The sequence below is a fragment of the Anabrus simplex genome, chromosome 7, assembly GCF_040414725.1.
Source record: "Anabrus simplex isolate iqAnaSimp1 chromosome 7, ASM4041472v1, whole genome shotgun sequence".
NCBI lineage: Eukaryota > Metazoa > Arthropoda > Insecta > Orthoptera > Tettigoniidae > Anabrus > Anabrus simplex.
The window spans coordinates 100,278,081-100,303,867 of record NC_090271.1 but is presented as its reverse complement, the minus strand read 5'-3'; the positions used below and the strand labels follow the sequence as shown (position 1 = coordinate 100,303,867).

The 25,787-nt window shown below is 36.8% G+C and overlaps 1 protein-coding gene across 1 annotated transcript in view; it reads left to right on the top strand.

Annotated features, from left to right (window-relative positions):
• The window catches only part of Myo10A (Myosin 10A), a 460,053-nt gene that overhangs the window by 65,917 nt on the left and 368,349 nt on the right, over positions 1–25,787 (top strand). The window contains exons 4-11 of the mRNA XM_068228601.1: positions 3,291–3,400; positions 8,976–9,260; positions 13,699–13,876; positions 17,003–17,126; positions 21,063–21,217; positions 22,239–22,433; positions 22,522–22,656; positions 24,875–25,162. Of these exons, the coding sequence (XP_068084702.1) occupies positions 3,291–3,400; positions 8,976–9,260; positions 13,699–13,876; positions 17,003–17,126; positions 21,063–21,217; positions 22,239–22,433; positions 22,522–22,656; positions 24,875–25,162 (1,470 nt within the window). The remainder of the gene's footprint in view (positions 1–3,290; positions 3,401–8,975; positions 9,261–13,698; positions 13,877–17,002; positions 17,127–21,062; positions 21,218–22,238; positions 22,434–22,521; positions 22,657–24,874; positions 25,163–25,787) is intronic.

Below are 25,787 nucleotides of genomic sequence, written 5' to 3'. Positions count from 1 at the left end.
ATGGTGATCGGGCTGAGAAGGGCAGGTTGGTCGCTTCGTCAAATAGCAGCCGATACCCATAGGGATGTGTCGACGGTGCAGCGCCTGTGGCGAAGATGGTTGGCGCAGGGACACGTGGCACGTGCGAGGGGTCCAGGCGCAGCCCGAGTGATGTCAGCACGCGAGGATCGGCGCATCCGCCGCCAAGCGGTGGCAGCCCCGCACGCCACGTCAACCGCCATTCTTCAGCATGTGCAAGACACCCTGGCTGTTCCAATATCGACCAGAACAATTTCCCGTCGATTGGTTGAAGGAGGCCTGCACTCCCGGCGTCCGCTCAGAAGACTACCATTGACTCCACAGCATAGACGTGCACGCCTGGCATGGTGCCGGGCTAGAGCGACTTAGATGAGGGAATGGCGGAACGTCGTGTTCTCCGATGAGTCACGCTTCTGTTCTGTCAGTGATAGTCACTGCAGACGAGTGTGGCGTCGGCGTGGAGAAAGGTCAAATCCGGCAGTAACTGTGGAGCGCCCTACCGCTAGACAACGCGGCATCATGGTTTGGGGCGCTATTGCGTATGATTCCATGTCACCTCTAGTGCGTATTCAAGGCACGTTAAATGCCCACCGCTACGTGCAGCATGTGCTGCGGCCGGTGGCACTCCCGTACCTTCAGGGGCTACCCAATGCTCTGTTTCAGCAGGATAATGCCCGCCCACACACTGCTCGCATCTCCCAACAGGCTCTACGAGGTGTACAGATGCTTCCGTGGCCAGCGTACTCTCCGGATCTCTCACCAATCGAACACGTGTGGGATCTCATTGGACGCCGTTTGCAAACTCTGCCCCAGCCTCGTACGGACGACCAACTGTGGCAAATGGTTGACAGAGAATGGAGAACCATCCCTCAGGACACCATCCGCACTCTTATTGACTCTGTACCTCGACGTGTTTCTGCGTGCATCGCCGCTCGCGGTGGTCCTACATCCTACTGAGTCGATGCCGTGCGCATTGTGTAACCTGCATATCGGTTTGAAATAAACATCAATTATTCGTCCGTGCCGTCTCTGTTTTTTCCCCAACTTTCATCCCTTTCGAACCACTCCTCCTTGGTGTTGCATTTGCTCTGTCAGTCAGTGTATATATATATATATATATACATACATACTGGCCATGATTCTAGATAATTCTTCTTTCTTACAACATAGTATTAATACCGAATGTCTGGATCTATAACAACATCAGAAATCTTGTGGGTACCGGTACCTGTTCTAGAATTACCATGAGACAAGCTTGTTGTTACACAACATGTTCTTCATACATGAAAATTGCAGAGCTCACATACATTAACTCTCTTTCTGGGGTTTTCCTGAGCAACTTGGGAAACACAGACCGTTATTTACAAGTGATAAATATGATGTAATGTTAATCCAACTTCCCTTGAGTAATACACGTATAACCAGAAGTTTCCTGAATAATTCAATCTCATGAAAAATAATTTACAACCAGTGAATTTAATACATTATATATATATACACACACATGATTAAACTTGAATACATGTCCTAGCCTATATGAAATATTGTTGTCAGTCATACACATAACTTATATCAGTATAATCATCTGAATAATGAACGTAAAGTTCCACTATCGAACTCTTGTCCAGTTTAATGTAGATGTCTAATTGAAGTTTATAATTTCTGAGTTGCTGTTGAAATTAAATATTTATTATAGGTTGTATGATTTATTTATAATTTGATTGTACAGGCAATGTCAGTTCTAGTGGACATTTTTAGCTTCTGCTTGCAGTGTAAACTATTCACAAATATTTAAAGTTAAAAAGATCTTATTCTTATAGTCGTCACTGTCCATAACCACTGTCTCATTACCCTTATCAGCTGAGAGAATGGTCAGTTCAGAATCATCTCTAAGTTCCTCCAGAACTCTCCTCTCGCCTCTTGTTAAATTGTGCACGGGTACAACAGCGGACCTTATGAGGAAGACTTCTCTAATAATGAAGGTTTGAATTTAAGAATGCTTTACCACTGGTCTATAGTAAGTGGTATTCTCATTCTTCACTAGATGGCTCGCTGTTAGCAATTCAAGTGGGAGCTGATGACGCCATCTAAGCTCCAATTAAGATGTTTCTTGTTACACCGTATGTGCGTTGTAAAGTAACCAAAGGTCATCAGACAAATCAGGGACGAATGCTGTAGAAGTAATAAATAGAAATAATAAAATAAAATAAGAGTGCAAGAAAGACTCACAGGATAGAAGAATAGAACAGATCTGAAGAATTGAAAGAAAGTGTGTAGAAAGAGCAGAGGATAATGAGTGTGAGTCGATCGGTGGCGGGGGCATAACACGTAGACATGATATAGCCTTTTGGGCGTATGCCGTGTCAAGAAAATAAGGTGAAATTCTTTACGTTTTGCAGAGAACTATGCTCTGCCTCATCAGAAGAAAATCTTGACTGTCCTCAAGAAAGGCTTCTGTAACAGTAAGGTTTGAATTTAGACGTTACCCAATAGAAGTGGAAATGGTACATTCATTCGTCACCAGATGGCTCTTCAGACATGGTACAGCACTAGCGTTCAAAGCGGAAGCTGACGGAACCATCAGAATCAGTCTGAGAGGGTCACATAACATAACAGGCATACGCACATATGAAGGTATGACATTGACACAAGTCTGGAATGAAACATCTGGCGATGAGTAACGTATGAATTCAGACAGAAAGGCAAGTTCCTCCGATTAGCTCAGGAACTGGCGGTCTCTCGCACGAACCTGGATGCTAGTAAAAATGTCAATCTTTCCAAGAAATCCTTGGATGAGAACCAAACGGCAGTTCCTTCTAGGGGTCTTAATTTTGCTGTCGCTCCATGGAGGAGTTAATTACTTCCATTGAGGCAGCCATCCACAAACTACCTACGGATTAGACTGAGGAGTTAAGACAGAAATGTGTGAGACTCATAAGGTCCGCTGTTGTATCCGTGCTCAATTTAACGAGAGGTGAGAGGAGAGTTCTGGAGGAACTTAGAGATGATTCTGAACTGACCATTCTATCAGCTGATAAGGGTAATGAGACAGTGGTTATGGACAGTGACGACTGTAAGAATAAGATCTCGGCTATATTGTCAGAGCCTGTTTACAGACTGAGCTCACGTGACCCTACCACTCATGTGTCCAATATTTTAGTAAATGCACTCGCTGTCAAAATGATTTTTTATGATATGTTCCTATCCCATGTATATCAGTGTCTTTAGATTTAATGATTTTTCTAACCATATTATTCTTTATTCTCTTGCAGACATATACTGGTAGTATTCTTGTGGCTGTGAATCCGTACAAAATGTTTGACATCTATGGCCTCGACATGGTCAAGAAGTATGAAGGACAGATTCTAGGAACCTTACCTCCGTAAGTTGGTGCCAAAATAATGTGGATTAGAAAAAGATACCTGCATTAATGCTAGTGTACTGAAGATAGTGTGTATATGCAAGACAGTTCTGCAGTGCCTTTTATAAAGTGTAGTGAAGTTGTAAAAATTAATTGTAAAGAATATCTGTAATTACTGAAACCTCTTCAGTATTATTACTTCTGCAGAGAATAATTCGTTTACTTAATTTGGAGCAAATTTAACACCTCATAAATTTCTAATAATATAAAAATAAAAATAAAAATAATAATAATAATAATAATAATAATAATAATAATAATAATAATAATAATAATAATAATACGAGATACCCCTGTTTCAATTTGTAAATGAGGCCATGGAAGGCCAGAAAGTGTAAGATATTTTTGGTGTTGCCTTGACTAGTCTTGAAAAACTGAGAGCGTGTACGCTCTTTTCAAGTATTGTAAAAGTGCCTCTAGGAGGCTTGACATGGTAAATTAAGGAGCAAGCACTCCAGGTATTTGGGGATTTCTGCCCTTTGTAAAATTACGCTCCTCTGTAATGTTTGATCTGGAAGCTCAAAAATTGTAAAACTAAGGGCTTGTAGCCGAAGTGTGTTAAAGATTCAAAATCTTGGATTTTGTTTTTCTAAATCTTGTTTTTAAATTACTATGTTATTGTTTTCTCACTAAGTGAGAAATTGTTGCTTTTTGAATATATAACCTTCCATTTCAGTTTAAATTCGTTCTTGACAAAGTAGTTAGACCCATTCACCCAGGCACCTTCTTTCACCTCTGCTGATCCACCAAACCACGGTAATAATAATAATAATAATAATAATAATAATAATAATAATAATAATAATAATAATAATAATAATAATATGCAATCCACGATGGTATGCAATGATAGATGACCTTCATAAGTTTGTTGTTCATAAGGTTTATGTCTGTGTAGTTTATGCACTCACCTCCAGAGGATTGGGTTGTGAATCAAGGACCTCCACAGTTTTGTATCTCTCCACCACTCCCTTCCTTCCTCCAATATTTCTTCTACTTTTACTCCTCTATTCTGTATGCTCTCACCTGTCTGTCCACCTCCAATTATTTTCTCCAGAAATACTCTCTTTGGAACTCTATCCTCTTCTATTCTCATCATTCCCCAGTCTACTGATTCCATGCAGCAACTTGTTCTTGTACTTCCATTTCATCTTCATCCCATATTACTGTGTTGTCTGCAAAGAGAAAGTCCTTTGTCTCTTTGCTTCCCATTTTTTGTTGTGTACTTTTGTGGATTTCACCCATGACTGTGATGAAGAGCAGAGGGGATAATACTCTTCCTCATCAAAGTCTTGTTTCTACATTTGTTTGTCCTGTCTTAGTCTTCACACTACTTACATACTTTTCACACATGGCTGTGATAATTTATACTTCTAGTCTGCGTACCTACCTTCTTTTTATTATCAATGCATCCCAGACCAGTTGCTGTGGTACACTGTCTTATGCCTTCTCACTGTCTATAAATGTCGTAACTAAACCCTTCCTGAACTCCCATCTTTTCTCCATCATGTTCCTTAATGTAAAAATTAGATCAAAAGTTCATCTATCTCTTCTAAATCCATATTGTTCTTCCTCCATTTCCTTTTCTACTTGTCCTTGCTCTAATATCCTCTCAAAGATCTTTGTTTCTGCTACATGTGAAATGAGGGTGATTCCCCTATTATTGCAACATTCTTTTTTATCACCCTTCTTGAATAATAGGATTATTTCTCTTTTCTCTATACTCGCCTTCACTGTATCTGTCCATCTTTTTCTGGGCCTTCCCTTCAAACTTCCAATCTTCTGATACTTCTTTTTTTCTTCTATATCATTCGAAATAATCTATATGTCCAGTGTAACCCTACTGGTCCTGCTGCCTTTATCACGTCTGTAGCCACCTCATCCACGCCTGATGCTACGCCACTTTTCATCTTTTTTATAGCTTTTTCTATTTCCAACATTGCTATATCTTAATTTTGGTTTTCTGCTGCCATTTCTTCATGTTCCTCCTCTTCCTCCAGGTCTTTGAATTTGATATTAAGTTGATATTAAGTAATTTTTGCAAAATACTCCTCCCATTGCTAGAGAATATCCTCTCTTTGTGTCAAAATTTGTCCTGTATCTGTCCTTACAAATTTTGTATCTTCTCATGTGTTTATTTTGCTGTGCTTTTCACTAATCTATACAACACTTTTTTACTTCCGTTAACATCCTCTCGCAAGGGTTTTTATGAAGTCTTCCCAGCACTCCTGTTTCTCTTCCTGTACAATCTTCTAACATGCTTTCTTTGCTTCATGATACTTTTGCCTACTTTCTGTATTTCTGCCTCCTGTCCAGCTCCTCCATGATTTTTGCTTTTCCTTCACTGCCTCCCTTACTTTGTATTCCATCAGGGTGTCTCCTTTTCCCTCTTTTTCCTTCTTTTTCCCTGATACTCTACCACATGTATCTTCTGCACATTTCATCATTCCTTGTTTGAACTTGGCCTATTCCTCTTCAACACTGTCAACCTCTCCTTAAGGAATTTGTTTTTCAATTCTTCTTGGAACTTACCTTGTGCTTCCTTTTCCTTCAATTTCCTTACCTGCCAGGCTGAGTGGCTCAGTCGGTTAAGGCGCTAGGCTTCTGAACCCAACTTGGCAGGTTCGATCCTGGCTCAGTCCGGTGGTATTTGAAGGTGGTCAAATACATCAGCCTCGTGTTGGTAGATTTACTGGCATGTAAAAGAACTCCTGTGGGACCAAATTCCGGCACCTCGGCGTCTCCGAAAACTGTAAAAGAGTAGTTAGTGGGACATAAAGCGAATAACATTATTATTATTATTCATTTCCTTACCTTTATTTTTATTCTTCTTGTTTCTTGTATTTTCACTATTTCACCAAGTCTTAATTTGGCTACTACAATTTTATGGTCTCCTTCAAAATCTTCTCATGATATAGCCGTCCCATCTTCCAGTTGTATTCATTTCTCTCTCAACTAGAATCAGAGTTATTTCTTTGTCTCCATCCATTTATCTAGTTATTTTTTGGTTATTCTTCTTTCTGAATCATGTATTGCCTACTGTTAATCCATTCCTCTCACAAAAATCTGGTAGTAGCTCTCCTTCTGCATTTTTATTTCTGTAACTAGGATTATTTCTTCCTTACCTTGTCTATTTGTTCTATATGAGGATTCATGTCTCTTATCACCACTTATTTATCTCCAATGCACCTCTCCAGTTCCTCCAAGAACTCCTCTAGCTGTGCTTCCTTAAAATAATAACCACCTACACTGCTACTTCTAAAAAAATTACTGAAAAACTGTGTTTTGTTTAGAAACTAGGCAAACTCTTTATTCATAATAATAATAATAATAATAATAATAATAATAATAATAATAATAATAATAATAATAATAATAATAATAATAATAATAATAATAATCATCATCATCATCGGTTTGCCCTTCGAGTGAGCTGGGTAGGGTGTTTGAGAACGAGCATCTTCCAAAGTTCCCTATTCAAAAAGATTTTGTTGTCCATGGCAGATTCCCAATTCCATCCTCTTCTCTCCACGTCTTCCCTTAGTTGGTCCATCCATCTTCTTCTTGGTCTTCCAGCTGGTCTTCTACCTGTTGTTCTCATTTCCAAATAAGCACATGGTAACCTTGTGCTGTTAATTTGTTTAACATGCCCAAACCATTTAAATCTAGATGACCTAAGTCTTTCCTCCATCAATTCATTTAGACCTAGGTTAGATCGGATCTCATCATTTTTCACGTGATCAAGTTGTGTCTTTTGGAGGGCAGTTCTAAGAAATTTCATTTCATAGGCTTGAATCTTACTACAATCCTTTGATATTAGTGTGGAGGTTTCTAGAGAATATGTAAGGATGGGAAATAAATATGACCTGTACAGGATCATTTTTGTTCTTTGTGGGACCTTCTCATCCCATAGTAGGTGTTTAACGATACTGTAAAAGTTAGAGCCTTTGGTTACTCTGTTATTTCTATCTCAGCTCTATTATTACCAACCATTATGCTTCCTAAATATCTGAATTGGTGTACTACTTCACCTTGTTGGACCTATATTTTAATGTTGCATTCTGTATTATGTCTGCTGATTTTCAGTGCTGCTGTTTTTGATGGGTTCAATTTCATTCCATAATCATCATACTTCTTACACCAGGCATTCAGATTATTTTTCACTCCCTCTTCTGTTTTATCCCATATTGCCACATTGTCTGCAAACACCAGAGCCTGAAGATCTTTATTACCTTTTTCTTTTAGTTCCTTTCAAATGGTATCCATAACTGCTATGAACAGAAGAGGTGATTAAGGCACTTCCCTGTTGTACTCCTGCGGTTGTATTGAACCATTCAGAGTGACCATCTTCATTACTGACACAGCTTTTGCAATTAGTATATAGCATTTGGATCTTCCTAATTAGGTACTCCGGTACACCAAGTCTTCTAAGACTTTTCCAAATAGTTGATCTGGGAACATTATCATACGCCTTTTCAAGGTCCATAAACACAATAATTAGGTCTTTTCCTCTTTCCCAGTGTTTCTCTGCCAACATCCTTAAAGCAAATATCAGATCTGTTGTGCTTCATCCAGCCTGAAAGCCATGTTGTTCCTCTTTTAAGACAGGCTGTAGTATATCCCTTACTCTGGCTTCAATGATCTTCTCCGTAATTTTAAGGCCGTGTGATAGGAGGGTAATGCCTCCGTAATTTTCACTTTTCCTTCTACTCACTTTCCTAAAGATGGGAACTATCATCCCTTTTGTTCAATCTTCAGGTATTTTGTTATCCTTCCATATTGTTCTGAGAACTCTATACAGCCTTGTATTCCTGGTGGACCAGCAGCTTTAATCATGTCAGATGTAACATCATCAGCTCCTGCTGACTTACCACTTATCATATGGAAAGCTTGCTCTACTTCTGTCCATGTAATTGAGATATCTTCCTCTATTGTTTTCTGTTCCACATCCCCAATAGAGATCTCATTAGGGCCATTTAGGAGCTTGTCAAAATACTGTCCCATTGTATCCCTGATATCTGTCATATTGCAGACTATATTCCCATCTGCTGTCTCCAGAGCTGTAATTGCTTCTTTATCTGATCTTTTATTTTTTACTATTCTGTATATCGTTTTCATTGGACTAAATAGAAAGAAGTATGTTAATATGAACACTCACGTTTTCTTTCTCCAGTGATTGGACTGATAATTGACATAGTGATGACAGTACTAATATAGCAAGCCACAGAACAGCAATTGGATAATGGTTAGTGATAAATGGCTCAAGCCTTAAAACACTGGAGTCATTGCATTGGTGCTTTCAGTCTGATACCGATTAGAAGAGAGTAGTTAAACTTGAGGTGTGAAACAATTGCATTGTTTGGCGCTGATGGAAGTTCAATCTTCTTAATTTTTTAAATATTTTTTTATTGGACTTGGATAACATGGAGTCTGTTATTTGAGACACAGATAATTGAGATTCTACAGTATTTATGAGCTTGTATTTTATATTCAAATTGTTGTATAATATGGTAATGATATCTTTTGTATTTTTCAGGCACTTGTTTGCTATAGGCTCTTCTGCTTATAGTCATATGAACAAAGAAGGTGTGTTGCCTGAGAATCAGGTGGTTGTGATATCTGGTGAGAGTGGTTCTGGTAAGACTGAATCTACAAAACTAGTGATGCAGTACCTTGCTGCTGTAAATAAAGCACCTTCCAACCTTATAACAGAGCAAATTCTGGAGGCATCACCACTCCTAGAGAGTTTTGGCAACGCTAAGACTGTTCGTAACGACAATTCTTCTCGATTTGGAAAATACTTAGAGGTGCATTTTAAAGAGTAAGTCGTGCTGTGATTATATAATTTATATTGGTACTAGTAACAAAAAAGATAATTTTTATTTTGAACCATAACATTTAAGTTGCTAATACTAGAGTAGAAAACGAAATTCATGGTAATCAGTGGGCAGAAAATCTGCAATGCTGTTATCGCCCTGGAGGGAACACCATTGGAAGAGTGTCACATTTCAAGTACCTAGCATGCTTAATTACACAAGAATGAAATTCAGCTGTAGAAATCAAAACTAGAATCAGCATTATAAGAAGTATTAAAACACCCTGTGTGCAGCCACGCCCTCCGATTTGAAACTTGCTGACATTTTGTGAGGTGTTACTTGTTACTAGTGGCGGTTTAGAATACAGAAGGTTGGACGCTAAAGGCTTTGTCAATAAACCAAACTGCTGGTCTTTGATATGTGGATGTATCACAGAATGTTCAGGATCCCATAAGTAGGCTATACCATGGCACCATAGAGTAATCATAATCAAATTGAGTCTTAACACTTGCGGAACCCAGGAAAGCAGCCTATTTTGGTCACGTATTCCAAAATGAGAATTAACTAGTCTGATACAAGTGATCATAGAAGGCAAGGTAGAAGGGAAACATGGATGTGTGTGGAGAAAGTTAGCCTGGGTGGGAAACCTCCGACAGTGGTTCGACGTCCACGATACAGTAACTCTAATAAGGGCAACACAAAAATAGTAATATTTACTCCATGATTGAAGATGATGATATTGTCAGGAATACCGCTATGATTTTATTTAAATTCTTTCAAAAATCGACTTTCATTCTTTATACAATATGGGCCCCTTGTGATAGAGATGTTGTGTATTTGCTTCTTACCCAAAGTTCTGGGGTTAATCTCTGGCTTGTCCGAGGATTATAATTCTTTACTGAGAGCTACAATGAGGTTCACTCAGCCTTGTGAGACCAACTGTATAATTGTCGGTTATGAGAAGCCAAGCAATGTAGTTGAGGATATAGTTTCTTTTTTTTTTTTTTGCTAGTGGCTTTTCGTCACACCGACACAGATAGGTCTTATGGCGACAAAGGGATAGGAAAGGCGTAGGAATTGGAAGGAAGTGGCCGTGGCCTAAAGTAAGGTACAGTCCCAGCATTTGCCTCATGTGAAAATGGGAAACCACGGAAAACCATCTTCAGGGCTGCCGACAGTGGGATTCAAACCCACTATCTGCCGGATGCAAGCTCACAGCTGCACGCCCCTAACCACACGGCCAACTCGCCCAGTGAGTATATAGACATACTGACCACAAGGAACACTAGTAGCTGCAGGCTTTTTGGCAGGGCAGCAGTCATCTTTATGTCAAGCACTTAGTGAGGTGTAAATGCCATACGTTTGTTTTGTTTATATATTCTGTTAAAATCAACTATATATTTTCCGTTAGTATGCCTAGAGTTTTAATTGCTTCTGAATTTTGAAATTGAATTTCTGATGCTTACATTTGAAACTCAAATAGACTACTGTGAAAAGAGATAAACAAAGAAAGAATCAAAAATGGGTATAAATTGCTTTTTTCTAAAGTATCCATAGAAGCATAATTCTAAATGATCTGTATTCTACTGTATTGCTGTTGACCTATCCAAGTTATTAAAAATGTTTTTGATTGGCTAGATTATGGGAGATTACTGATGAAAATGAGGGCATTTGAATAGACAGAAGAGTGGCTTTATGGGTGGTTAACATTTCTAGAAAATAGAATTCAGATAATTAGAGTAGGCAAAACATTCTGATCCTGTAAGAGGAGAGTTCCTCAAGGCAGTATCATTGGACCTTTGTGTTTTGTTATATTTATAAATGATATAAGAAAAGAACTGGAATCAGAGATCTTTTTGCGAGTCATGATATGATGAATGTTAGTTATAACAATTTTTTTGTTTTAGAACTCTCTTTACATCGCACCAACGCAGATAGGTCTTATGGCAACGATGGGATAGGAAAGGGCTAGGAGTGGGAAGGAAGCGGCTGTGGCCTTAATTCAGGTACAGCCCCAGCACTTGCCTGATGTGGAAATGGGATACCACGAAAACCATCTTCAGGGCTGCCAACAGTGGGGTTCGAATCCACTATCTCCGGAATGGAAGTTCACAGCTGTGCGCCCCTAGTTATAGGATTGTGGGCAACTGCAGAAAGACCTCAACAATCTTCTGAGATAGAAAACAGACAATGGTAGGATGGTAAATGGAGTGAAAAGTCAGGTTGCAAGTCTCACAAAGAGGAAAAGTATTCTCAGTTTTAATTACTGTGTTGATGGGGAGAAATTAACTGATGGGAGTGATGGGGATCACTGTAAGTATCTGGGTGTTAATATAAGGAAATCTCTTCATTGGGGTAATCATATAAACGGGACTGTAAATGAAATTTACAGATCTCTTCATTTGGTATGAGGGTATTTAGGGGTTATAGTAAGGATGTAAAGGAGAGGGCATATAAGTCACTGGTAAGACCACATTGTATGGGACCCAACCAGTGTTACTTATTTTGAGAACTTGAACAAATTCCAAAGAAAAACAGCATGGTTTGTGCTTCATGATTTGCAGACTTTGGGCTATGAAGACTTAGGATAAGGAGATGAGCAGCATGACTAAGCAGTAGGTTTTGAACTGCCAATAGAGAGATTGCATGGCATGGCATTAGTAGATAAATAAGGACGAGTGGAGTTTAAAAAAGGAAAGATCACAATATGAAGAAAAAGTTGTAATTCAAGAGGACACATTGGGACAAATATTTGTTTATTGGAAGGGGAGTTAGGGATTGGAATAATTTAGCAAGGGAGATGTTTGATAAATTTCCAACTTCTTTAAAGTGATGTAAGGAAAGACTGGGTAAACAATTGATAGTGAATATGCCACTTGGGCAACAGCCCTAAATGCAAATCAGTCGTGATTGATTGAATAAGAATTGCCCTTGCCTGGAGGCTTTGGATTTGATTTGCAGCCAGTCCAGGGATTTTAATTCTGGACTGGGGGCTGGAACAGGATTCACTCAGCCTCTTGAGAGTGAGGAGCTATCTGATATGAGAGGTGGTGGCCGAGTCAAGAAAGCGAAGCAATACGGATAAGGATGTCATCACGCTGACCACTTGGCACTCTAGCATCAGCATGCCACACCGAGTGGGCAGCAGTCAATTTGTCAAGCCAAGGCTGTAATGGCCTGTTGTGCCACATTAAAAAAAAAAAAAAAAAAAAAAAAAAAAAAAAAAAAAAAAAAAAAAGGTTGATACTGAGACTTGTAAGGACTCTGGAGTTATTAGATTTTGAAGGAGTACAGTAGCATCCATGGTAAAGTGATGGAGAGACCTGTTATGCTACCAATATTACAGTAGCTACCAATATTGTGGTACAAAAGAGTAGCATTACAAAAATGTTGCAAAGTTTGGGTTGGGAAGACTTGGGAGAAAGGAGACGAGCTGCTCGACTAAGTGGTATGTTACATGTGATAAAAATCATTCTTGGATCCGTATTGAAAGTACTTGTATTAAATGAAACTAGTATGTTTTTATTGTTTTTTTGTTTATTGTATTGAATAGGTGGGTAAACAATAAAAACATTTTAGTTTTATTTAATATAAGTGGTATGTTCCAAGCTGTCAGTGGAGAGATGGCGTGGGATGACATCAGTAGACGAATAAGTTAGAGTGGTGTCTTTAAAAGTTGGAAAGATTACAATATGAAGATAAAGCTGGAATTTAAGAGGTCAAATTGGGGCATATATTTGTTTTTAGGAAGGAGAGTTAGGGATTGGAATAACTTACCAAGGGAGATGTTCAATAAATTTCCAATTTCTCTGCAATTATTAAAAAAAAAGGCTAGGAAAACAACAGGTAGGGAATCTGCCACCTGGGCGACTGCCCTAAATTCAGATCAGTATTGATTGATTGATTGATTGATTGATTGATTGATTGATTGATGTTTTGTTAGTAAATTTATAACTGTTAGGTTCTTCAGTCTGCTGAAACTAATTTTGAGTGATAAATTTATAAACTACCTGAAAAAGAAAGCATAGGGTAACAGTATTGAAAAATAAGTTGTTTACTCAAAATTAGTTTCAGCAGACCAGAGAACCTAACAGTTATAAATTAACTGAGTCAAAACTGAAAAGAGATGGCTTACTGATTACGAGGGCTACATACCGAGACTTCTAAAGACTCTGGAGGAGTTTTTAGATTTTGAAAGATTAGCATCCATGATAAAGTGATGGTGAGACCTATTGTGCTAACAAAATGATATAAAAACTCCAACTTGAAGGAGGATGTCCATCAGTTTATTGGCCCAGTGCCTGTGATCGTGGTACGAAGTTCAAATACTTTTTTCCATCAAATAGATTGCTTTAATAATATTTCTTCCTTTACATTATACCTTTATCGTTTGGAATCATTGTATACAGTATGTTACTTTACTTTATTTTGGTTTGTCCACAGGGGAATCATCATTGGAGCGAAGATAACAGAATATTTATTGGAGAAATCGCGTATTGTAACTCAAGCTCCTGAAGAACGTAATTATCATGTATTCTACGAGATGCTGAAAGGCTTAACAGATGAACAGAAAGAAAAATATGGTCTTCTTTCAGCAGAAAAATACTTTTATTTAAATCAGGTAAGTTTATGTTAGGAATTTGTGATGTAGCTGTTTTAATGAAGTTCAGAAATAAATGAAAAAATGAAAACCTACAACCTGTTTTCCAGTCTTTGACTGGGTCAGGGATGTAATGAATGAACCATATATATAGGCTATTAGTTCAATGGGGTCGCCACTCCCAAAGTGATAATGAATGACTGATAAATGCTATGAAATGAAAATGGAGAGTGTTGTTGGAATGAAAGATGGCAGGGAAAACCGGATTACCCAGAGAAAAATCTGTCCTGCCTCTGCTTTGTCCAGCACAAATCTCACATGGAGTGACCGGGCTTTGAACCATGGTATCCAGCGGTGAGAGGTCGACACACTCAAGTTAGAAAGGTTAGCTGTATACCAGGGAGGCTTCAGACCTTGGGGGAAGCTGCTCTGAACAAATAATAACTTTGAAGCTAGTCATGGCATATTACAGAAAACGAAACAAGCCCCTTTCAATAACGTTTATAGATTTCAAGGAAGCTTACAACTCCATCCACAGACCATCATTATTAAAAATTTAAAGACATTTCAGACTTCATCCAAAGCTAATCAAATTGAACTTACTCTAACTAATACAATTTCTAAAATTAAGTTCAGAGGGGACCTTTCTGAACCATTCTTGGTAACAGCTGGTTTAAGACAGGGTGACAATCTGCAAGCGGGAGTTGAGTTAGCATAATTTCTGTTTTTTCAAATGAAGTTTTTAAACCAATATTTTGAGCTATTTCCTGTAAAGATTTTATTTGTTGTTTTGTTTCCTGAATATCATTGGCCAGAAGAGCTAGATCATCAGCAAATCCTAGACAGTTCAAATGTATGTTGTCCTTCTGGGTTCCAATTTTTATATTTTTCGAGTTGTTCTTGTACCATTCCCTCATACCCTACTCTAGTGCACAGTTAAAACGAAGAAGTGACGGTCAAGGTCTGAAACCTCCCTGGCATTCACCTAACTCTTGATCAAGTTGTTCTTTAATCTGATTATATAGTATCTTAGAGAAAATCTTATACGTGCAGTCAAGGATGGAAATACCTCTATAGTTCTCTAGATTACTTATTTCACCTTTCTTATGAATTGGTTTAATTATAGCTGTTTCCATTGTTCTGGAAATTTTTCTGATATCCAAATCTTCTGTAATATTATATGGAGGTAGGGAGGGATGTCTGAGTTGCACTGCTGGCATATTTCCACATCTCTGCAAAAACCTGGTCTTCTCCACACGCTTTGCAGTTCTTCATTTCTTTAAGCACTGTTTCAACTTCTTTTGCTGTAGGTGGGTTTATATTTTCAGGTTTAGTTTTTATTGGGGTATGTGTATCAATTAATAACAGATTTCCAGGTTCATCACTGTTCAAGAGCTTACTAAATGCTTCCGCCATGGTTTCTGCATTTTCCTTATTGTTATGCGCTATTTTTCCATCTTTATTTTCCAACAATAATGGGGGGTTGTACTTTTGCAGTTGTTTAGCAAAGCATTTGTAATAATCTCTAGAATTGGTTTTATGATCAGTGATAAAATTCTTTTAAGGTTATTTATGTTATAATTTTGTTTATTTCAGGCCTTCAGAAAAAATGACTTTTAGGTAAAATTATCAGCCTAGTGCTGAATCTTACTTCATCTTGCTGCTCTTACTTCATCACATCAGCAACGCTGTTGGTCTCATTTCTGTCCACTTTTCACATATTGTTTTCTTTTTTTTCCCCTGCCCTCTTCAAATAAGCTCTGCGTAACATGTTCCTACATTCTTTTTCTTCTAGTTATCTACATCCCATCTCTTTGTTTTCCTTCATTTCTCTTAATTTGGCCTTTTGTACCTACTTATGTTTGCAGTCCATGTCTGCTCTTAGAAAGGTAAAAATCCACCACCTAGTTTCTGGAACTCTGCCTAACCATAATGAAGTCTATTTGATATCTTCCTTGCAGCTTCTGGTTTTGTCCATGTATACAACCATCTCTTTTGATGTTTAAACAGAATGTTAAGAAGAAATAATTTTTGACCTGTCAGTTATTTCTCTCATTTCTTTGTCCCAATCCTTATTCTCCCACTAAATTACCTTCTCTTCCTTGGGCTACCACTTCCAACTAGAATTCATCACAATAATGTGTGTTTATTTCATTTTCATGTTGTTTCAAATCTTCAATATCTTTATATGTGTTTTTGAGTTCTTAATCATCTATTGAACTATTAGACAGAGAGAGAGAGAGAGAGAGAGAGAGAGAGAGAGAGAGTCCACAAGGGATAGCTGCCCTAGAACAAGAGGTACTGTACGGTAACAGCATCAGATAGTTAATAATTTTCGCACTATTTATCTCAGTATAAAAACGAGCTTATATATTCTTGAATTTTGAAATTCCCCTGTTGTACAGCTATCCCCAATCAGTAAAACTTTATTTTTCTTTACATATACCGTATAAATGGTGATTTGCCATTGATAATGAATCACGTAAAACATCTAAATAAATATCTTTTAGAAATGAAACAGGAATACCAAAACGAAGGAAGAAATTAACTGAAAATTTTGTGACAGATCCTTGCGCACTAAAGAATAATCCAATCACCTCCCAGCATAAAGGCACATAATATTGTGTGTGTGTGTGGGGGGGGGTAAGGCCAATCTGTTTGTTATTCTAGTAATGGTAATTTGTCAGTCGTCCTATTACCTTACTCACTGTTAAATCAACACCTGCATTTCCTTTACTTGATTTTATGTTAATATTCCTGGTCTTCCTATTAACATACAGCTCTAATACCAATTACGTCTAACTTTATTGTATCTATTTCCCTTTTCAGATTCTCTAACCTATGACTTCTAATATTACTCACTCCCTCTTGCAGAATGTCAGTATTCAAATTCCTGATGATTGCCTCCTCTTGTGTGTTGTCCCCTACCCAGTGGTCTAAATTTCTTTGGGTTATTTTCCATGTTTTAAATTCTTAATTTGTTTTTTTCCATACATTGTTTTGGAATTTATGGCAGTTATGTCTACAGATGTGAATTATGGTCTCAAGGGCATTCTTCAGAAGTTATAATTGACAAACATTATATTCAATCTTTTAAGTTGTTTGATGTCTAGACCTATTCTTTATTCGTTTCTTGTTTAATTTCAGGGAGGTAACTGTGAAATTGATGGCAAGTTTGACAATGAAGATTTCCAGTCATTACTATCTGCCATGCAGGTTCTCGGTTTAACATCAGACGAACAAGACACCATCTTTAAAATTCTAGCTTCAGGTACAGTAGCCACTGTTTTCATAGTTGATAACACCTTTTTGTTGCTCTGGCAGATGGGCAGCAGAGTGAAGTAGTGTAATATTTTGAGTTCTAAGGTTCCAATCCTGGTACTGATGTCTGCAACTGTATAAGATTTGATGTAATGTATAATGGATCAGTGGCGGCTGCTTGGCATCAGACTAGTAGGGCTTCAAGTTTGGGTAACAGAGAATACTGTTGAAACTACAGTAAATGCAGGGACTGGTGTTTTCTAAAGATATACTGTAGATACAAGAAAAAGAATGCCATTATGCATCCTCTGTGCTGTAGTAGTGTGAAAACACCTGCTATGAACCCTGCCTGCCTCATATGGACTGGCCGCCGATGCATTGCATACCAGGGAGTAACTATTAGTGAATTACTTGTATACTACTTGCCAGAGGAATATCATCTCACTGGTTAGTTTAGTACATTTAAAAAACCTAGTCTTGCGTTACACCGCCTAAACTGTTAACAGTAGACCCAAGAAATCGTTAAGAATAAAATGCTCTAAAAAGTCCAGAACAGTAAAAAAAAACCTGTTTTTATGTTTTAAGATTGATTAGGAAATCAATCTTTAAATTAAAAACTTAGTTTTGAGATTAATCTTGTAATTCTGATGAAAATACATTCTTTATTCACCTGAATAATCTTAACCTGCCATTAGTCAAGCCTCCCCGGATGGACGCGGATGGTCGAGGGTGAGTTACTTGACGAGATTTTCTTAACTTTTGTGAACTTTTTTTGCTTTGTTATTTGTTTTTAGGGTTTTCTTTTTTATTACTTTAAGTCACAGGTCATTTTTCAGACCATTGTATGTGGTTCTTATGGTCATCTGTGTCTTTATGAGATCTAGACCCAAGGTTTTGGGGAATTTTCTTCTTGAAAGCTTTCCTCTAGTATTGCAATTCAGAATGATTTGTGGATTTATTCCACCAGTGTTAAGAAAAGAATTATCCAACAGGCCACCGAAATTACATTTTTGCAACTGAGTACTCAGACTTCATGCCAACAATGACATCTACTTCATCTTTGATAAGGTTACAGAAGGTCACAGCAATAGGAATTTTTGGTTCTCCAGAAGCTTTATCAGTGTTATCAGAATCGTGCATCGTTGATAAGATGATGACGTTCCAATATTTCTTAGGAGCATAAGACACGACTACTGCATTTTCGCCACATCCAAAGGGACCCCAGAAAGTAGGCATTTGTCAAGTGTTTACAGTTTCTAAAGGTACCCTTTTGTTTTTCAAGTCACTACGACCATAACATTCTTATGAATTGCCAACTCGTTTGCAGTGGATACGGAGGAGGACCAATTTTCCATTGCCACGTTCCGTCCAAAGCCTTGAATTGGTAAAGTCATTCTCTTCACATCTAGTGTATTATCCAAATGAAAAAGTCCCTCTGGTTGATTTCCAAAATAAACTTCAATACTTTGTATTTAAAATATTTTCGCATCTACTACAGAAAATATCTTCAAACCGTACTTTGTCGGTGACCTTTTTTTTTTTTTTTTTTTTTTTTTTGCCGGAGAGAACACCTTCCTCGAATTGACTCTTAACATTTTGTCATATGATGGGTCATTTCTTCAGAACTCACTCTGGAGAAAAAGATGTTCCATACTTCAATAATTGCCTCCGAATTCCCGGCCTCCCCTTTCACTCCTGGAAGGTGAATTACAATGTACTTCCTTGGTCTGTGACTGCGTGAATTCTCCATTGTCTTGTCTTGTCTTGTCAGGGCCAGTGTAATGAGGCCCAAAACTAATGGCAGTTTCCTCCTTTTCGTCATCTTCAGCAGGTTGTTCACATTCGGTGTTGTGGTCACTATTTACAGCCTCCTCTACCTCAGAATCATCAGAAGAACTGTTACCGTTCTGTAACATATTCCTATATTCCCTGCATGGTCCAGTTCCTCTTCAAGCCAATTAGCCTTTTGACTTTCAACATTCATAATGTAAAAAATGTAAACTGTAATTAAAACTGGGTAATTAATTGTAGGAATTTGGCAAGCCAAATACAAAATATGTAAAAATGTATAACATGGATGGTCTTGTCACAATGTGATGATATTATATGTATTTTATGTGTTATATGTATTTTAATGTTATAATTATTCCTAAAACATTGTCTTTGTCTGGTTTACATATGTTTTAGTTATCACATGATTTGTTTAATTTTTATTTTGCTGAAGATGGCCACTAAGTGGCTTATGTAATATTTATTTGATATATTGTATTGAAAAGGTGGACAGGGGGGCACTCTTGTTAATTTATTCTTATAATTGGACTTCAATACGGAACAAAAATGAAATTTATACCGGTAGCTTACAAATATTATAAGACATATCACCATAAATTCAGAATTGTTCATGAAGATGGGGTGGGATGGTTAGTAGGTTGTGTAATGTAATGATCTTTATAAAATGCAAGGACCATGTCTAGTCATCACTCGATGTCTACTTACATGCTTTATTCGGTAAGAAAGACACTGGTACAAACTAAATCACAAGATCAGAACAGCTGACTGAAAAAGTCATGGAAATTACAATACATGTCTAAGTATACTGAACATCAGTCGTGGAATCTACAAGGTATTTACCATTGAACCTCAACATAATGAATGTCAGGCACAAGATATGGTATTAGACCAATAAAGCATGACAAATTCCTTCCACATGAAGGAGCAAATGAAGTACTCAGCACACATTGTAGTAAGACATTCTAGATGTATGACTGAGGCAGAAAGCTCCCATAATGGTTTCTTATATAGAATGAAATATTTTACTATTGTACAGTATTTCTCTAAAACTAACCAATTGATAAATCTTCAAACAGAAGTCTTGGATTAGCATCTAAACAAGCCTGCAGAAATATGCATTTTAATTCTGTTCAGTGAGACATTCAGTTTTGCAGAAATATAGCCTGTGGTGCTAATAATGTGTAAGAGAATAAGACTTCTTTTCTCTTTCTGACAACAAAGAGTATCAAGGTCTTTTTAAATGAATTCCAATACTTTTGTTTTTGTGAGTTAAGTAAATCAACTGAATGACATAACCTACTGAAGAACTAAACTACAAGCATATAGATGCATGAATATATTAGGATAATGACAACTTCTCCACTGCTCAGGAAGAGATGCTGAAGGATTTGGGGTTATAATATTTAGAGTTTTAACATTCAAATTCTGGAGGTAATCCAAAGAATAACATTTGTTCCTCCTGGGTTTTTTTTCTCTGTCAGCTTGCATTCCGTGGTTTCCCATTTTTACACGTTAATTAAGGCCATGGTCGCTTTCTTTCCACTTCAAGCCCTTTCTTATCCTATTGTCACCATAAGACCTGTCTGTGTTGGTGCGATGTTGAGCAAATAATAATAATAATAATAATAATAATAATAATAATAATAATAATAATAATAATAATAATAATAATAATAATAATAAAATTAAGAAACATTCTCTCTTGACATTGGTCCAGGAGAACCATTGATAAATCCTTACTTCCAATCAGTGGATCTTTTGTACATTGTAGTCAAAATCAATGAATTACTCTTAGACTTCTGCGAAGGTCACCACGTCAATGGTATTAACCATTTTAAGATTAAAATACATCGACCCAGCCGGGAAGGCCAAGATGCTGAATGCTTAGCCGTGGAGTTACACGTGATGATAGTGTTATCTGAAAAGCTTGGAGTGCAGAAGTCGGCAGTTTTTGTACTGTCCCCAACAGCCACACACAATTATTACCACCTTGACCAGTTGAGATTGTGATACAATACTTACAGTACAAACCATTCAAATGTTTATATTTTGGGGACCATTACTGCCAAATGTGTGTCATTTTTCTTTAAGACCCTATTTTTTCTCTTGTTTATGAATACTGACACACTTTTTAAATTTTTTATTTCTTCTACAGTGCTGCACCTTGGTAATGTTTATTTCCATCGTAAGCAACTGAAGCATGGGCAGGAGGGAGTGGAGATTGGTTCTGATGCTGAAATTAGATGGACTGGTCATCTTCTGCAGTTACATGTGGATGGTATCAAGAAGGCACTTACAACAAAAACAACGGTTTGTAACAGATCTTGGAAGTTAGGAGTAAATAGAATACAGTCGAACCTTTGTATAACAATGTTTTTGGTCTCAAGCAGATCAATTGTAGTGTTATTGTTATATTGAGGGAATATGAAGTTGCCTGCAGAATACTGTGTGACCTACAGGTTAATTCAAGTTAACATGCAAGGAGCTGAAAAGTCACAAATGAATACTTACATTTAAAATTTTTCCATTTTGATTACATAATAAATAATTAATATAATACACTGAAATAAATTGTTGCTGAGCTTGTCTATTTTGGAAGTAAATGAGATTTTTCTTCTTCTGATAGCATCTTTAAAAAATACCAATCTTAAGGATTCCAAAGCAATTTTGCTGATCTTTTTTAACACATTGAAGGGAACTTGCAGCACACTGAATTTGTTCTCTTGATCACGATTCTGAATGACAAACATAGATTGCACTAAGCCTGTTCTTTTTTCTTCAGCTGAAATCCATTTCATTCCATCATCCAAATCTTTAAACACTGCTAATTTACTTTCCAAACTTACTAACTTATGTTGAACAGAAGCCATGCTTATGTTACATCTATGCACTAGAAAATAAGTAGGAAGACTGGCTATTTATAAAGGCAACGTCTTGCTTCTTTAGATTCATAGAAATTCTCATCCACAGGTCATCAGCCATTCCTGCTACATTGTGTAGGTACTAGCTTATCTCTTCCTGAGAACCATTTAGGGTCAAGATACATATCGTTACAACAGGGTGTTTCTGAAATTGTCACTGTAATGAATAACAGAATATTGATGTTAATAAGATTAAAAATTTGCTGGAATCATACACAAGTATAGCTTAATGCAGCTTTATACTTGTATCATGTTTTGTTATATGAAGGTTTGTCTGTATTTCAGCCTGTATTTAAATATATAAATATCATACTGCCTTGATACATACATGAAAGCATGTCATACCATACATATACTTCTTCCAACAATGAAGATGATTCAAAATATATTTTTTCTGTTTCTTTTTTTAGGAAGCACGGAATGAAAGGGTATTTACTCCATTAAGCATAGACCAAGCTCTCGATGCAAGGGATGCATTTGCAAAAGCATTGTACAGTGCATTATTTTCATGGCTTGTCTCGAGAATAAATCAAATTATATTTAAAGGTACAAAGCGCACTGCAGCCATCTCTATTCTTGACATCTTTGGGTTTGAAGACTTCAAGGTGTGTTTCCTAAGTTAAAGTGCATATAACAAACTTTCTACTTCCATTTTGAATTTGAACGTTATTTTGACTAAATGTGATTTTACAGGAAAACAGCTTTGAGCAGCTGTGTATCAATTATGCCAATGAGAATCTACAATTTTATTTCAATAAGCATATTTTTAAATTGGAACAACAGGAGTATGCAAAAGAGAAGATTGAGTGGCAAACCATCACCTACACGGTGAGTGCAATCACAACCCTTTCTTTTTTGATAATGTTCTTTAAATGAAAATGTTTTCTATTGCTTGAATAAAACTGTGAACAATTACCTTCATGGTTGAAGCACTAAAAGTACTGCATCTGAAGTCTCAACTAAAATGTTCCATTATGTGTATATTTTGATTCCTATAGAATTGTATTTCACATTATCAAACACCAAATATCAGATGTTTGGTGTATGCTGTTTTCTTTCTTTTCAATTAGTGTAGTCTCAGTATAGTGAAATCAAGCAGGTCATTACATTTTCTTATAATCAGATATTAATCTATTTAAATCTTCTTTTAGCAAATGAACATATTTTCCTGGGTTTAAAATATTTTTAAAATTCTTCTAATCTCTTCATGTTTCTAGAAATAATAATACAAATGTGGTTACTTACAAAATGGAAGGAAACTTACTTTAAATATACTGTAACTAGTTCTGGCAGTAAAATGAATAATAAAATATTTTTTAAAATACTTATGTACCATTTCTTTAACTCTGCTTTAGTGAATAGGTCACGATGCCAAAAGGTGTTAGACGAGATAGTATCCTCTTTCCAGCCCTTTCTAATTTATACTCTGAAGCAGTTTTTTGAGTTACCCTTGATGAAGTTAATAAAGTAATGAAGATCAACAGAAAACAAACACTGTCTGCTATGCAGATGACAGGGTGATTCTTGCTGACAATTTAGAAGACTTTCAGTTCCTTCAGAATAGCATCAGTGAAGCAAACAAGGAGATGGCCTTACAATGAACATTCAGAAAAATACATTCATGGTAATCAGCAAACAGAAAGTCACTAATGCTGCTATGCCATTGAGTGGAAAAGCCATTGAAAGTCTGTCACAATTAAAGTACCTAGGATACTGGTTAACACAGGATGTCAAAGGATGGTCAATTAAGGCTTCGTCAATGAACTAACTGCAGGTCTTTCAAGTGTGGACGCAATGCAGGGTGTTCAAGATCTCGTGGATAAACCACGTCACCAACACTGAGGTACTCCTTCGAGCCAAGAAATTATGTGTTGAAGTTTTAACCCTCTCAGAATGCAGGAAAGCAGCCTGTTTTGGACTAATCTTCTGAAATGACAATTCGAGTAAGCCTGATACAATTTGATTATAGAAAGCAAGATAGTAGAAAAATGAGGATATGGGCAGAGAAGATTATCCTGGATGCAGAACCTCCGACTGTGCTTCAACATCCACAACAACTACCGGTATGGTACGATACACTCAAAACAAGAAAAATTACTCCATGATGGTCACCAATGTTATGTGAAAAGATGGCAGAAGCAGAAGAAATAATTTGTTTGTTAATTAATTAAGTGGTGAAGTTAGGCACTTGAATCTCTCTTAGAATTATCCCTATATAATTTTTTTGAGATTTTTACAGTATTAGGTGTTATGCTAATCAACAAGGTCCAGACAAAATGTATAAATTTAAAAATAGAGTAAATAATAATAAAATAATATCAAATTAATAACTAAAGAATACCTAAGTGAATACTATGGTATCTAGTAACTAGCTTACAGTAAATCATATTAACTCTCAGGCCTAATGAAATGAACTCTGTGTTGCTGCACTGGGTTACTGTCTGTCCAAGTCGCTATTTTACTACTGAGTGAGTTGGCTATGCGGTTAGGGTTGCATAGCTATGAGCTTGCATTTGGGAGATGGTGGATTCAAATTCTACCGTCAGCAGCCCTGAAGATGTTCCATGGTTTATAGTTTTCACACCAGGCAGGTGCTGGGGGTGTATTTTAATTATGGCCATGGCCGCTATCTTCTCATTCCTAGCCCTTTCCCATTCTTGAGTCACCAAAAAACTTTAATGTGTTATTGAGACGTTAAACCACTAGGGGGGGAAAAAAAAACCCAGCATAAATACAAACTATCTTACTATATTCTTACAGACCAATATATTATCTTAAATAAAAATTGTGAAACATAGTAGGGATAATATAATACACATTTAATTTATAATATTTGATTTTGTTTATCATTCACTCATATATTTACTTATGTATGCTTTAACTAGTTATAGGTTGGGGATTTAACTCAAAACATTATAATTCTCTGATAATTTTCCTGATGTATATGAGTCCGAAATCTGAATAGCCAGCAGAAATCATCACAGTTTAGTGATAGCCCATGCATTACATAATGAATGGAAATGAAAGAAATTTGTTTGTTTTCTAGGATAACCTTCCAGTGATACATCTCATTGCGAAAAAGCCTGTGGGAATCCTTCACTTGTTGGATGACGAGAGTAATTTTCCTAAGGCTACAGATTTGTCATTCCTTGAGAAATGTCACTACAATCATGCCCTCGACGAATTGTATTCTCGGCCACGGATGTCGAGCATGGAATTTGGCGTGAAGCATTATGCTGGACAAGTCTGGTACAATGTTGATGGTTTCCTGGACAAGAACAGAGACACTCTGCGGCAAGATGTAGTGGAACTGCTTATTAGCAGCAAAGTACCGGTAAGTAAACTTCTATGACATGTAGTAATAAACAAGGGCTTGATATATATTTTTAATTTTTGTTGAAATTGAGAAATCAGAGATGTACTTCTTCCTTTCTTTCAATGTAGGCAGCAGGCTTGCCATTTAGAAACAAAATAATTGGTAGGTATAACTTGTGATGTAGTAGAATACATAAATTGTTTCAGAACTGTACTTGGGCGAATGAGCGTTACAAAAACATGATGGTTTTAAAATTAAAATAATTTTTAGACTGACTGTGTTCAATATACTGTGTTCCATAGTATCCAGCAAAAAATTTCAAATAGAGATGAAAGGCAAAACATTTCTTTTGTAAAATGTTGCAATATAATGTTACTGCAAATGACTTCAAAATTATTGAAAATATATTACAGAGAATAGAGTAGCATGTCAGAGTTCTAAAAAGTCCAAAATCACCAATGTTGAGATTCAAAAAGCTTATCAAGAGTGTTTCAGAGTTTTGATGGCCAATCATCATGAAGTGAGTTCCACACTGCTGGAGCCCAGCCGAGCATGTGCACTGCCCCAGTGATGGAAAATGATATGGAACTGTTGGTCTTGAAGACTTATAAATTTGTTTAGAATTAGAAAAATAAAATGTCAG